Source organism: Mauremys mutica, chromosome 20 (genome assembly GCF_020497125.1).
Source record: "Mauremys mutica isolate MM-2020 ecotype Southern chromosome 20, ASM2049712v1, whole genome shotgun sequence".
NCBI lineage: Eukaryota > Metazoa > Chordata > Testudines > Geoemydidae > Mauremys > Mauremys mutica.
The window spans coordinates 17101620-17117563 of NC_059091.1; the positions used below are offsets into that span (position 1 = coordinate 17101620).

Genomic DNA, 15944 nt, shown 5'->3' on the forward strand with positions numbered 1-15944 from the left:
GCTCTGGGAGGGAGGGAGAGAGGAGAGGGAGCGTGGCGCGCTCAGGGGAGGAGGCGGGGAAGAGGCAGGGGCGGGGCATAGATTTGGGGAAGGAGTCGAATAGGGGCAGAGGTTGGAATGGGGGTGGGAGGAGGCGAGGCAAGGGTGGAGTTGGGGGCAGGGCTTGGGGCAAAGGGGGATCGAGCACCCACCAGCGCCATTAGAAGTTGGCGCCTATGAGAGGTAGTGCTTCATAGACGGTTTGAGTAGCCAACTTTAATTTGTGTGTTGATTTTAAAATATGAGTTAAATCTCATAAAATGGTCATGAAACATTTTTCAGTTTTTACTGTGGTGCCATACAGCCCACCTTCACCCTCCGAGTCTCACCCCTCATCAGCCCTGACCACGCCCCCCCTGTAAATTTGAACACCCCCCTAATTTAAATTTCTGGGGAAAACACTGCCTGGGGGGTTCAATGTCTGGACCCCTGTAGCGCTCTGCTGAGCTGCCAGCAGAGGCAGCCTAACCAGATCTGGGACAGAGGCCTCTCTGGGGGAAATAGGAGAGCGAATCAAAGTTGTGCCCCCTGCCCATGGTCTGGCCCTAGGTACCAAACTCTGAGAGGGCAGGGGAAGAACGGAGCCAGAGAAGCCTCAACAGACCCAGATCCAAGTTTATTCATTGCACTGGGCACAAAAGGCACAGCATGGTTCTGTGCCAGGGCCCATGGCGAGGGGGCAGCAGGCCAGGTGGGGCTTTCCAGTGCCCCAGGCTGGGTTTTGGCATCACTACAGCCCTATCTTGCAGCAGCGCGCGGACGTCCAGTCAATGCCGCTGCACCGGCAGTGGCAGGTGGAGTCAGTGCGAATGTCCCAGGAGCCGCAGCCCATTCCGCAGGCGCAACCCGTGGGCTTGTACCCTGTCGGGGGATGGGGGAGGTGAGGTTAGGGGAGCAGTTGGTGGCAGGATGGGAGTCATGGGAGGTAGTGTGGTGCCCTGCTCTCTCCTCCTCCCCAGCACCCAGGGCATGGCCTTGTTGCCTCTTTGCAGCCAGGCCACTGCCCAAGCAAGGGAGGCCAGTGAGATGTCCCAGGGGTCCGATTCAGGGGCCCACACTGGTCCCAGCTCCACAGCATCCAGTGCCCCCAGGGACTCGGGAGTGGTGCGAATGCCATTGCTCCAGGCACTGCGCAGCACATGGGCAGGGGGGCCCCAGACAGGCTGGTGGTGCATCGCTGCCCCAGCTCCACACCTGCCCAGGATTGCAGAGGGGGTGGGGTCCATGCCCCAGGGGCCCCTCCCTCTTTGGGCCTGCGGGGCACTCGGGAAAGTGCTCTCACCTGCTGGGCAGGAGACAAGATCCCCATTTGCCCAGACGTTCTGGCAGAGTAGCTTGGCTTTGGCCAGGGTGGAGGACACTGCAAGGCAAGAGGCAGAGTTGTAGCCGGCAGGACCCTGGGTGCGGAAAGGCTGTCCCCTCCCCCCAGGCTCAGGGGGAGAGAAGCTGCCTCTGCCCCAGCTGTTACCTGGGCAGGTGTAACCCACCCAGCCTCACTCCACGTGGCTCTCTGGCTCCCCCGAGTGGTGGCTGGGCTACATACAGCCACAGCGCCTGGAACTGCATCCTGTAGCTGAGCCTCAGGCAATACGGCCAATTTCTCAAGGGGTCTCTACTCTAATATACCTAACACATAATGTACAGCACCCAGCTTAATGAGGTCCTGGGCCAAGACTGGGCCTCTGAGAAGTGATGAGCTGCCAAAATCTTAACAACCGGTTCCCTATAAAAAGTTCTGATTTAAGGGGGGGGGAAGCGTGGGAGGGGCCAGGGCGGGGGGAGACATACTCATGGGGCCAGGGGCTCCTGCAGGGCCTGGGCCAATTGCCCCACTTGCCTCCTCCCCTCCCCTCTGGTCAGCCCTGGAGCTTGCAGCAGCCCCCCCCACACACACACCTTGCTAGGCCATTCAAAAAGTGGCAGCAGGATGACTCCCGAACTCAGCTGAGCTGCCCAGCTGGTGCCGGCGGCTGGCCATGCTGCAGCAGGGGGGAAGCGGGGGAGGGGTCCGGGGAGCCTCAGCCTCCCCAGCCAGGAATCCTGGGAGCAACAGGATGGTCTGGCCCGCGGACCGGAGTTCTTTGCCCACCCCCTGGCCCTTTAACAACCAGTTCTCCACGGAGGTCTAATTTTAGCAACCGGTTTCAGGAGAACCTGTGGGAACCGGCTCCAGCTCACCACTGGCTCTGAGGCACTACTGTAATACATCTAATAATGTACAGCGCCCAGCACAACGAGGTCATGGTCTATGGCTGGCGCTTCTAAGCACAACTGTCATTCAGATTGCAAGGATTCCTAGCCCAGCAGGGCCGCAGCTATGAACGCTGGCCACAGAATGGGGACAGGGCATTCCATGGAAAATTTCAACTAAAATGACAAGAGGGGGAAATCATATCTGCAACAAATTTCACATTTTTTCAGAAAATCCACAACTTTTTGGTATTCGGCAGCTGAAACATTTCAGCTGAAAACTTCCCCAAAACGTACAACAGATTCAGTTATGGCCAAAAATAATTTCCTGGTTTTTTTTTTTTGGATGAAAAATCTTTGCAGGAGGCAGATACATTCTGCAAAAGCTCAATTTTCTGTCAGCAAAAAGTTTTCATGGAAATTCCCCCCCGCCCTACCCATTACCCCACATGCTGGGGCTACCTGGGCATAACTCTCCTGGCCTCGTGCTCACAGAACCCCCCTCTCCCCACAGGAGGTTATGGAGAATGCCCGTTAGCTGTGCCCCGGGCCCACGCCATCAATGGCTCAGATACTCTACTGGCAATGCCCAAGCCCCTGGACTCCATGACTGCTCCTTAAAGGCCGCGTGAGATGGATGATGCTCCAGCCTCTTGTGCTGTCTGTTGACCTGGAAATACTGGTTCTGCAGCTAAGACAAGAACCAAACGTACCTTCGTTTATCCTGTGGGAAAGGGCAACGTTTATCCTCTTTAATTCCTCAGTTATCTTCTGGTCTTAAAGCAACAACAACAAAATTTAAAACAGGCATCGTTTTCATTGAACCCTCAGTAAGTTTGCAGATGACACTAAGCTTGGGGGAAAGATAGATATGATGGAGTGTAGGGATAGGGTCTAGAGTGATCTAGACACATTGGAAAATTTGGCCACAAGAAATCTGATGAGTTTCACAAGGACAAGTGCAGAGTCCTACAGTTAAGAAGGAAGAATCTCATTCACTGGTACAGTTTGGGGACTGACTGGCTAAGCAGCAGTTCTGCAGAAAAGGACCTGGATGAGAAGCTGGATATGAGTCAGCAGTGTGCCCTTGTTGCCAAGAAGGCCAATGGCATATTGGGCTGCATTAGTAGGAGCATTGGCAGCAGGTTGAGGGAAGTGATTATTCCCCTCTATTCAGCACTGGTGAGGCCACATCTGGAGTATTGTATCCAGTTTTGGTCCCCCCACTACTGAAGGGATGTGGACAAATTGGAGAGCATCCAGCAGAGGGCAACAAAAATGATTAGGGGGCTGTGGCACATGATTTACGAGGAGAGGCTGAGGGAACTGGGGTTATTTAGTCTGCAGAAGAGAAGAGTGAGGGGGGATTTGATAGCAGCTTTTAACTACCTGAAGAAGGGTTCCAAAGAGGAAGGAGCTCAGCTGTTCTCTGTGGTGGTAGAGGACAGAACAAGTAAGCAATGGTCTCAAGTTGCAGTGGGGGAGGTCTAGGTTGCATATTAGGAAACACTATTTCACTAGGAGGGTGGTGAAGCACTGGAATGGGTTCCCTAGGGAGGTGGTGGAATCTCCTTCCTTAGAGGTTTTTAAGGCCAGGCTTGACAAAGCCCTTACTGGGATGATTTAGTTGGTGTTGGTCCTGCTTTGAGCAGGGAATTGGATTAGATGACCTCCTGAGGTCTCCTACAACCCTAATATTCTATTATTCTGTTCTATGATTCAAACGTACCTTGGTCTATCCGCTGGGAAATGGCAGCGTTTATCGTCTTTAATTCCTCAGTCATCTTCTGGTCTTAAAGCAACAACAACAAAATTTTAAACAAGGCGTCATTTTCATTGCAGCTTTACAATTCCCTTAATTTGATCAGTCTGGACATTTCTCACAGAGGAGTGGGGAGAATTGATGATTGTCCAGTAGGAAGGCTCTCTCTATGCATACATATGTATCAGCATCTATATACATCTATTCATCCATCCATCCAGTGGCATACACAGGCTTCCATCCATCTGCATATAGACACGTCCATTGACACATCCTCCATCCTTCAGCATCTTTCCCCTGGGAGTCTAATATGAGGGGGGAAAGGAGTCCAGGAGAGCTGGCTGTATTTCAAAGAAGCCTCTTTGAGGGTGCAGGAACAAACCATCCTGATGTGCAGAAAGAAAAGCAAATATGGCAGGCGACCAGCTGGGCTTAACAGTGAAATCTTCAGTGAGCTTAAACTCAAAAAGGAAGCTTATAGGAAGTGCAATTTGGACAGATGACTAGGGAGGAGTATAAACATATTGCTCAAGCATGCAGGGGTGTAATCAGGAAGGCCAAAGCACAATTAGAGTTGTAGCTAGCAAGGTATGTGAAGGGTAACAAGAAGGGTTTCTACAGGTACGTTAGCAACCAGAAGAAGGTCAGGGAAAGTGTGGGCCCCTCACTGAATGGGGGAGGCAACCTAGTGACACATGATGTGGAAAAAGCTGAAGTACTCAATGCTTTTTTTGCCTTGGTCTTCACAGACAAGGTCAGCTCCCAGACTGCTGTCCTGGGCAACACAGGATGAGAAGGAGGTGAGCAGCCCTCAGTGGTGAAAGAACAGGTTAAGGACTATTTAGAAAAGCTGGACATGCACAAGTCCATGGATCCAGATCTAACACATGCAAGGGTGCTGAGGGAGTTGGCTGAGGTGATTGCAGAGACATTGGCCATTATCTCTGAAAAATCGTGGTGATCAGGGGAGGTCCTGGACAATTGGAAAAAGGCACATATAGCGCCTGTATTTAAAAAAGGGAAGAATGAGAACCCAGGGAACTACAGACCTGTCAGCCTCATTTTAGTCCTGGCAAAATCATGAAGCAGGTCCTAAAGGACTCCATTTTGAAGCATTTGGAGGAGAGGAAGGTGATCAGAAACAGGCAACATGGATTCACCAAGGGCAAGTCATGCCTGACCAATCTGATTGCCTTCTATGATGAGATAACTGGCTCTGTGGATGAGGGGAACGTGGTGGATGTGATATATTTTGACTTTAGCAAAGCTTTTGATACAGTCTCCCACAGTATTCTTGCCAGCAAGTTAAAGAAATATGGATTGGATGAATGGACTATAAGGTGGATAGAAAACTGGCTAGATTGTCGGGCTCAATGTGTAGTGATCAACAGCTCGATGTCTAGTTGGTAGCCAGTATCAAGCGGAGTGTCCCAGAGGCTGGTCCTGGGACTGGTTTAGTTCAACATCTTTGTTAATGATCTGGATGGTGGGATGAAGTGCACCATCAGTAAGTTTGCAGATGACACTAAGCTTGGGGGAGAGATAGATACGCTGGAGAGTAGGGATAGGGTCCAGAGTGATCTAGACCCATTGGAGGATTTGGCCACAAGAAATCTGATGAGTTTTACAAGGACAAGTGCAGAATCCTACACTTAAGAAAAGGACCTGGATGAGAAGCTGGATATGAGTCAGCAGTGTGCCCTTGTTGCCAAGAAGGCCAATGGCATATTGGGCTGCATTAGTAGGAGCATTGGCAGCAGGTTGAGGGAAGTGATTATTCCCCTCTATTCTTCACTGGTGAGTCCACATCTGGAGTATTGTATCCAGTTTTGGTCCCCCGACTACAGAAGGGATGTGGACAAATTGGAGAGCATCCAGCAGAGGGCAACGAAAAAGGCTGAGGGAACTGGGGTTATTTATTTTATTTTAAGGCCAGGCTTGACAAAGCCCTTACTGGGATGATTTAGTTGGTGTTGGTCCTGCTTTGAGCAGGGAATTGGACTAGATGACGTCCTGAGGTCTCCTCCAACCCTAATATTCTATTATTCTGTTCTAAGATTCAAACGTACCTTGGTCTATCCGCTGGGAAATGGCAGCATTTATCGTCTTTAATTCCTCAGTCATCTTCCAGTCTGAAAGCAACAACAACAAAATTTTAAACAGGCTTCGTTTTCATTGCAGTTTTACAATTACCTTAACTCAATCAATTTGGACATTTCCCACAGATGGGTGGGGAGAGTTGATGATTGTCCAGTAGGAAGGCTCTCTCTACGCATACATACGCATCAGCATCTATATACATCTATTCATCCATCCATCCAGTGGCATACACAGACTTCCATCCATCGGCATATAGACACGTCCATTGACACATTCTCCATCCTTCAGCATACATACACAGCCATCCAAGCTCCATGCTATAGTATGCATACACATCCCTGACTGGGAGGATTTAGTAGGGATTGGTCCTGCTTTGAGCAGGGGGTTGGACTAGATGACCTCCTGAAGTCCCTTCCAACCCTAATCTTTTATGATTCTATGATCTTTCCATCCATTGGCATATATGTTTCTTTATGCATTCACCCATCAGCATACATACTCAGCCTTCCATCTATCCAGCCATCAACATACATACACTTCCATCCATAAGCATCCACACACATCCATCCATCCATTGGCATGCATATGCATCCATCCATCCTCCATCCATTGGCATACATACTCCTTTATCCATCCTTTGGCATAGATACTCCTATCCATTCACTCATCAGCATAAATACGCATCCTTCTGTCCATCCATCCATCGACATACATACACACACCCTCCATCCATTGGTATTAGCACATGTATTTAGCCATCACACTGCATGTACTCATCTATTCCAAAACAAAAACCAAAAAATATCATGTAAGGGTCACTAAGTGACATTAATGTATTGACCTATCACTGCGTTCACAAAACCCAAGTACCCCAAGCAAGGCATTGATTAGTTGAGGATTCAATCTATCTAGCACAGCCCACATAAGAAACACAAACGCACCAGTCATATCCAGTGCAGAGAAACATGTATTTCATTTTAACACAAGAGCCTCGATTCTGATCTGTGGATTGTTTATTTGTTTGAATGTCTGATTCTGGTATTATCAGTTAATATCTTTAGCCATTATTTTGGAAAGTACTTTGAATTGTGATGTCTTCTGAAATATGGAGAATAGTTTAACAGGCTATACCCCAACAAAACCGGGGAAGCAGCACTATTGAGTGGGTAGGGCACTGGCTTCGGGAGACCTGGGTTCTATTCCTGGCTCTGCCATTAACCTGCTGGGTGACCTTGGGCAAGTCACTTCCCCTTTCTGTGCCTCAGTTTCCCATCCTTTGCCTACTTAGATCATAAGACCTTTGGGGCGGGGCCTGGCATAAGAGGAACCTGATCTCGCTTGGGGTCTCTAGGAACCCCGTAGTCTGTATGTTTCTATCTCGGAAGCTCTCACATTCTGTTGAACTGCTGGGATCACATGCAAGCAGACTTGAGGCCTAATCCAGAGCCCAATGATGTCAATGGGCAGACTCCCATGGATCAGGCCCTCAGCAGAGAGGGGTCTTTGAGCTGTATATGGGTGGAAGGGGCTTTCCCCGCCTGGGATGAGGGCTTTTCTCCCACCCTAGACATCTGTGTTAAAACTGCCACCTGCACCTCATCTCTGTAGCTCCAGAATCCTGTCCCAAAGGGGTCTTGTGCTTTCCCCCTGATTTTCATTGTCTGATTCACAGATTGCTACGGTGAAATCCAGACAGCATTTTGCCATTGATGTCCATGGGGTCAGGGTTCCACCCCTCGAGTTCAATGCCAGAGGGACCAATGTAATCCAGTCAGAACTCCTCCAAAACAAAGGCCAGAGCAGTCCACACAGTGAACCCTGACTGGAGCCCAGGAACTAGTGGTGGAGCTGGAGTGGATTTTAAAGGAAGAACCACTCAGTCTACTTTTAAAGCAGCTAAAGTTCAGGACTACCCACCACACCCCTGGGTCAGCTGTCCCAATGGTTAATTCCCTGCCCTGTTCAAAATATGTCCCTTATATAGCACAGTCTGAACTTCCTCCCAGCCCTTGGATCTGTTAGATTAAAGAACCCCCTGGCTGTCAGAAAAATCATAGAATCATGGTAATGAAGAGCTGAAGGGACCTCGAGAGGTCATCTAGTCCAGTCCCCTGCACTAAGGTAGGACCACGGATACCTAGCATCCCTGCCGGTGTTTGTTCAACCTCTTAGAAACCTCCAATGATGGGGATTCCATAACTTCCTAGGTCACCTGTTCCAGAGCTTAACTAATATCCAGCCTAAATCTCCCTTGCTGCAAACTGCACCAGTTCCATCAAAGCTGGGACATGGAGAACAACTGATCACTGTCCTCATTGTAACAACCTGTTACAGATCCATAGACTGTCATCAGGTGTGTCCCTCATCTCACCCCCACCAGCCCTCTCTTCTCTAGAGTAAACATGCCCAATTCTTCCAACCTTTCCTCAGAGGCAGGTTTTCTAACTCCTTGATCAATTATGTTGCTTTCTTCTGGACTGTCCAATTTGTTCACATCTTTTTTAAGGTACGGCATGTACAATTGGACACAGGACTCCAGCTGAGGTTTCCCCAGTGCCGGGTGGAGCAGAACAATTAGCTCCTGTGTGTCTTACATGCTACACTCCAGAATGACATTTGCCTTTTTTTGCAACAGCACCACATTGTTGACTCATATTGAATTTGTGGTAGATCCTTTATGGTCAGCCATGCTGAGGAAGCTCTTTCCCATAGATCCCTAGTGACCTCTCTCTGATAAGCTAAACAGATGGTGTCTCACTCTCAGACAGGTGTTCCAGAGCTCGAATGGTCATAGGACCTGGTGTCTTCTCTGAACCTTTCACAAGTGATCCCCCATACGCTTGGTGCCCAGGGCTTGCTGGGAGTAGACTCACCATTCTTGATTGTGAGCGAGAGGAGAATGATCCACATGAGAAAGCAAATAGCCACCAGGAGGTACAGCATCAGGATATGTTTCTGCTTCTGGGTTCTCCCTTTAGAATGATAGAATCATAGAAGATTAGGGTTGGAAGAGACCTCAGGAGGTCTTCTAGTCCAACCCCCTGCTCAAAGCAGGACTTTGGCGGGCTGGAGGGTGGATGGAGTTGTAGGGGCTGGAAAACCCTACATGTTCTGGGGCATGTTCTGGGTATGTTCCGTACATGCTAATAGACGTGTCGTACGCAGTGGGGGATTAACGCGTTAGCCCACGGGGGCTGTGCCCAAGGGCCCGGCCAATTTGGGGGCCTCCACAGGAGCACTGGAACCTGTGCAGAAGTGTGGGAAGGCCACCGGTGCTGGAACTGTGGCCCTGCCCCCTGCTCCTCCTCTTCCCCCCAAGACCCTGCCCCCTGGCCAGGCTGGAAGCCAGAGCCAGGCCATGGTAAGAGGGCCTGGAATGCTGCGGGGAACCCCGGACCTTCCACCTGCCTGGGGGATGGGGGGTGCAGGGTGCCTGAGAGCAGCCCCCAGCCCATGTCCCTGCCCCCTGGAGTGCATCGTCCAGAGCAGGTGGAGGGTCTGGGGCTCCCCACAGTGGGCCTGAGCTCCCTGGGCAGCTCTTATCATGGCCCCGCTCTGGCTTCTGGCCTGGCCAGGGGACGGGGCCTGCAGGGTGTGGGGCACTGTGGCGAAGAGGAGCTAAGGCTCACCTCAGCCCCCTCCCCACAAGTGGCTGGTGCTTCTCACAGGGGCTGTGCTGCATAGCTGGGGAGCTGATCACCTTCTCAGCGCCCCCCGCAAAAGTCAGCCCCGGTCGCTGCTCTGCGCCTGCACATGTTAAAAGGGTGTGCAGGCCTGGCCCTCCCGCTTTTAAAAGTGGGGGGCTATGGCCCCTCTGCCCTCACCGCTTCCGGTGTCCTTGGCCCCCCGGGGTGTTGAGGATCCAAACATTCTTTGTGCCCAGGGTCCCAATATATCTTAATCTGCCTCTGGGGCCATACAGCACAGTAATACCTGGCATTTACACAGGGGTTTCCAGCCCTAGATCCCAGAGCCGGGCTGGCTTGGTGATTCCATGGCCAGCTGCCCTGCCAGCTATAGAAGGGAAGGGAGAGAGGAAGGGAGACGGGGAGGGAGTGATGGATGACTTAGCCTCATCTGCCTAGAGCTGGGCCTGGGCAATAGTTGGGGACCTCCCCAAACAAACCACAGCTCCCTGGACACTGTAGAAGGTGGTGTGAACTCAGTGCTGTGCTGCTATGCTGAGGACGGGGCGTTGTGTTGTACGGATCAAGGTGGGGGGCTCAGTAGGGGGCACTCACCCCATGCAGTCAGTGCTGATCCCATTGCCCCAGCGTGGCATTGGAGGCACTGTGTTGTAGGGATCAAGGTGGGGGGCTCAGTAGGGGGCTCTCCTCTGGCAGTCAGCACTGGCCCCATGCTCCAGCCTGGCATTAGAGGGTGCTGTGCTGCTAGAGATGCTCTCTTCCAGGTGAGATGTAAATCTGAGGCCCTGGCTATTTAAACCCCCATGTTGTTGTTTCTTTTCCACATGTCAAAGGCTGTTAATCCCCAAGAGCTGGGAACGGTCTTTATTCCAGCATCTCTCCCAGGTGGTTTTGGAAGGACCCTATGTTTGCCCCAGTGCTGGTACTGCCTGCAGCTAGCTGGGCTGGTGTAACTGATAGCAGCTGTCTCTGAGCCCAGGGACCAGCCCCTCACAGCTTTCCAGGTAGACGTCTCCCCAGCAAGACCCTTGCACAGCCTCTCCCACTGGTACAGACAAGCCCTGTGGGATGGAGAAGGCAGGGGGGTTGTTGCTTGGCTAAGGTATTTTTCCCTCCTCTCAGCCCCTGTGGACTCTGCTTACTGCTTACTCCCCCTTACCCCAGCATCCAGGCCATATTTCCACAGGCGTAATTCATCCTTCCAGTTGGATACAGGATTCCTCTTCACTTCCTATCCTAAACTGTTGTTAAACAGCTGTCTTGCCCTCACCTCAGAAGTGGCTGCATTTCAACGATGTGTGAGGGATCTCTATGCCGCACCACAGTGCAGCTGTTAAACAGTTGCTACATCCCACCCCAGAAGTGGCTTCCCTTTCTGCGTAAGCAGTAGAAAGCATTTTTGAGACCCTTCTCCTAGCATTAGAATGCAGCCACTTCTGGGGCTGTGGGTGCCAGTGCCATGCTGTTCTGACTTACCTGGGTCCGAGGGAGGCATTTCTGCTGGAGGGTGGGGATTCTTCTGGTCAGTCGTCACTGACATATTTTCGTAATCAGACATTTCATCATCAGAAAACTCCACTGCTGAAAAACAGGCAGGGTTTTTAAAAAAGGATGATTTCAAACTGGAAAAACTCAGCCTTTGGCTATTTTAAGAGTTGTCATTAGCAAAGTTCAAAATTGAACATTTTCCCGTATAAATGTGTGTGTGTAATTTTATTTGTTCCATTACAAAATGAACATTTTTTTTCAATTTTTTTTCAATTTTCATCTAAAATCTTGTGGAAAAACCTCAAAATATTTGAAATTTTTGGTTCATTGGAAATTTTTGTTTTCTGAGGAACCCCCAAAGTATTAGAAAAAAATGTGATGAAAGGAATCAATGTTTTTGCTGAAATTTTTCTACAGGATGAGTTTTTTTTTTCTTGATTTAGTCACTAGCTACCTGGTGTGTCTGTGCCACGGCTGCCCTCCACTGGCAGAAACCGCTGCCCTCTGGGGCCTCTGTACTTCCCTGTAACACTGGTTCCAATCTGCTCAGCTGTGGGGCTGGGTACTATACGGCCTTTCCTGACTGCACTATGATCAGCCCCCTCTGGGGTTGAAATTAAATCTTGGCTCAAATCAGCCACCCCAAATCCTTCTAGTGATCCTAGTTTGGATGCAGTTCTGCTCTCTGGAGCTGCCTAAGCCAGAGGTTCCCATGCTGTGGCCCGTGGACAGCTCACTGGTGGTCTGAGGACAGCTGCCTCCTCTTCCACATGAGCTGTAGTAGCCACAGGGCTGTTATTGAGGATGGGGTGCTCTCAGGACAGGCTCCGAGCTATTAGAACCCACTGCTTGGATGCCGCGTGGGTCTGAGTTGGCGACTAGTGTTGGCTTTTACCTCCATGTCCTGCTGGCTTGGGACTGGTTCTTTTCATCCTCCCCACTGGCGACCTTGCCACAGCCTCGTGGTTCACATATATGTTGTTCATTTCCATGGCCCCGTCCCGCGACGAGGTTTGACCATTCCGTGAACTGTCTCTCCAACTCTGATCTGGATGACGCAACAGAGCCTCTTATTTTAACAATGGGCCCTGTTGTCAGAGCCGGGGGGAGCCAATGAGGCTGCATTTCCGAGATGCTGCTGCTGGGCCCAAGAGCAAAGGACTACGGCAGCTTCTCCTCACTACACTGGCCGTGGGAAAGCAGGCGCTTGGGGGCTGCTGTTCAGACCAGCACCACCTCTAGCTGTGAAGCAACAGGGCAGCAGAGAAAACCACTGTAGATGTGTGGGTGTGGGAAGGGAGGTTCTCTCCAGCCCAGGCAGAGAAATGACCCAAGCAAAGGGTGGGAATTTCAAGACATCACCTGGGGGAAAAGATGGGGTGAGATGGGAAATCAGATCCTTCGGGGTGCTTCAGATCAGAATCTGTATCTCCATGGCAAACTGGCCCAGTGTGGTCTCAATCATTTATTAGGTGTATCACGGTCGTGCTGGAGCCCAAGTCATGGACTAGGACCCCCTGGCAGTACTGGATTTACCATGGCGCTAGGCTCATGGTTCAAAGGGGCCATGGACTGGCCGGCTCTTCTCTGCTACCCCCCATCCCCTATGGGGGCAGAAGCTTAGTGCTGCCAGCTTCTGCTGCAGCAAGGCAGGCTCTGCCAGCAGCCAAGCTCCTCCTCACCTCTTTCCCCAGAGTGCTACGTTCCCTCCCCCCATCCCTGCTGCTGATCAGCTGGATCAGCTGCTTGCTGGCAGGAGGGAGGAGGAGGAGTGGAGCCTCAGAGGAGGAGGAGGAGAAGAGGTGGGGGCAGGGCCTTGGGGAATCGGGGCATACCCCTGCCGTGAGCACCCCCACGACCCCAGCCAACACCCACAGCCCTCTGCCCATCCTGACCCCTGCACCCCCCTCACACACCCCCAGCTCCCTGAACCCCCTCACACACCCTGAGCCCCCTGCCCTGACTCCACCTCCCATACATACCCAGCCCCTCCACACTCCATGCCCTGACTCCTGAACCCCGCCACATCCCCACCCCCATCCTGAGCACCAAACATGAGCTCCTGCACCCCCCACATTCCCACCTGTGCCCCTTGCACAAAACAGGAACTGGCCCAGGTAAGCACTCTGCACCCCAACCTCCTGCCCCAACCCTGAGCCCTCTCCCTCACCCTAGCTCCTACCCAGACCCCGCACCCCAATGTTTTTTTACAATATTTGTAAAGATCATTAAGTGGTCCATCGAGATCTTCTGCAATTTTAAAGTGGTCTGTGGAAAAAGAAGTTAGACTCCAAGAACAATCAAGGTACCTCGCTTTATTTTCATTGACTTGCTATTACTTATAGGGGGAGGATGAAGAAAAAAAAATGAAAAACGGGGCGGGGGGGGAGATAAGAGAGAATGTTCTTTTTCTTGGCTGGGTCCCAAGGAGGGGCCCCGAAGATGAAGCTGAGCACAGGGCTGGGGGGCCCCACTAACTCTAACTCCACCACTGGCTGTCACGTCACCTGGGCTGGGGATACTGTGTCAGCTGATCCCCACAGTCTCCAACCTACCTGGGCAGTACCGCAGACATGGCCCTGCCCATTAGCTCCTCTCCACTCCCTCGCCCACCCACCCACCCTTGCTTCCCACCGCTTAAGGCTTAGCCCTCTCACTTTTACAAATGAGTGCTTGCCCCTCCTCCCCCCATCAGGTTTTTCTGGCAGCCCTGTTGCCAGGTATCCGGTTTTAGACTGGAACCTCCACTAGAAAATGGAACCTCCCTCCGTTTCCCCAGCCAGATCCAAACTACAACCCCCTCCTGCCCCTCCTCTGTCCTTTGTCTCTTTCCCCAGGCCAGGAGGTCACCTGATCTCTTTGTTCTCCAACACCTTCAGTTGGCACCTTGCAGGGGAGGGGCCCAGGCCATCAGTTGCTAGGAGACAGGGCGTCGGCCATTCTCTGTGCAGACAGCATCACACCTGCCCTCTCGTGCTCTGCAACTATCACACCCCCTTATCCCACCACCTAGATACTTGAGAAAGGCATAGGGGAAACTGAGGTACCCACACAGGATTCAGAGAAAACATTAAGAACATTCCCACTTTGTCACACTGGAGGAGGGGCAGCTCAGTGCAGAGAGAGATGAAGAGAATGGGCTAGAACCAGGGAGAAGGTAGGTACCCGCTCCATGTGGGCAAGGGGTTGGAGGGATCCTGTTTACCCCCTCCTCAGCCCTGCTGTGCTTGCAGTTTACCCCTGGCCCCTCTCTTGCTCCAGAGACCAACCCCAGCTCCTGCCCCACTGTGCTTTTGCCCCCAGCCCCTTTTACAATCATTTCCCAGGGGGCCCAGAAATATGTTTGGAGCCGGGCCCACAGAAAGTTAATCCGGCCCTGCCCACTGGTAGCTCATTCCAACGCGCTACTGATGGGTGAACCTGCTTCCGAAGTCCGTAATACACCTAAGAAATAATACTAAATGCGAATGGGACTGGATTGGCCCAGGTCCAGGGGCTGACTGTTCGGAAGGGTATGGTGCGTAGCGTCAGGGTGGTGGCATTAGGGTGGGGATCCAGGAGGGTGTCCAGCAGCAGCAGAACAGTCTCTAGGAAATAGCCAGGGAACACCCTCAGGACTTGTTTCCGCTGGAGTTGGGCCCAAGCCACAATTCCAGATCCAAAACACTCCCAGTGTTACAATTTTGTCATGAGTCTCTTTGATGTTAAAGCCCCAGCTCCGGGAGTCATGGGATTACAGGAGAATCTTGGCTTTCTTCTTTTTTTTTTAAAGCCTTTTTTCTGAACTCACACAGAAAAGCTGGAAAATGTGACCTTGCAAGGCGCAGAATCCAGAAAATAAAGAAACAGAATCCAATGCACGTGATTTTTTTTAAAAGTCATGACTTTTCAGCCAATCTCCTGATTTTTCAGGGACTGGACTTGTAATTTTTCAAGGTTTGGGGCTGGTGATTCTGTTAAGGAGGCAAGACTTTTGCTGGAAATACGTGGCTTTTTATTGCCATTGCATCTAGCCTGACTTAAGTCATTGGCCACTGATAACTGATTTGCAAGGGGTTGTTAGGAAGGTGGTGTTGTGTAGGGGATCTGGAGGGGCTACCAGGAACAGAGAGACTCCAGGAAATGTTGATGAAGTTCCTACCAGAGATGGGCCCAGCTAATTAAGCCCAGATCCAAGAGACAAACTGCGCAGAGCTAGGGGAGTGGTTCGACCTTTCACTGCTGCCCAGTACAGGACAGGATGTGGGGAATGGAGTGGAGACACAGACTGGGAATTTGGGGAGTGGACTCTGCACTAGGTACCACGATGTCTCCTGGGAATTGTAGTTCAGGAGCTCAATTCCTTCACTCTTCTCTTTGGGCCCTTCTCCAGACAGCATCCAATCTAAATAAATGTATGAGCCACCAAGGAATGAAATGAGCCACATTTCCCAAGGAAAATCTTTTCTCTTTAATGAGGATTTTTTCCCAATGGCTGGTTGGCCAGCAGTTAAATGAGGGGTGGGGTTAAGAGGGAGCATAAAGGCAAGGGAGAGAGCAGATCTCATCAGCCACACTGCTGAGGATTCCCATTACCTCCTCAGAAATGCAGCAAAGCAGACGTGCAACAGATGAGAGTCCCGGATGGGGGTGAAATGCACCATGAGGCCTGGAAGCAGCTGGCATAGCAGGGAGCTCTTGTCAACTGAGCGCTGGCAGTGGGAGCATGGGCATGAGCT

The 15944-nt window shown here is 51.4% G+C and overlaps 1 protein-coding gene across 1 annotated transcript in view; it reads right to left on the minus strand.

Moving 5' to 3' along the window:
• Window positions 1–769: 769 nt before the first annotated feature.
• LOC123353799 (resistin-like) overlaps window positions 770–15944 on the minus strand; it is a 98484-nt gene continuing 83309 nt past the window's right edge. The window contains exons 3-4 of the mRNA XM_044995213.1: window positions 1322–1399; window positions 770–900 (exon numbers count right to left, since the gene is read on the minus strand). Coding sequence (XP_044851148.1) covers window positions 770–900; window positions 1322–1399 — 209 coding nt within the window. The remainder of the gene's footprint in view (window positions 901–1321; window positions 1400–15944) is intronic.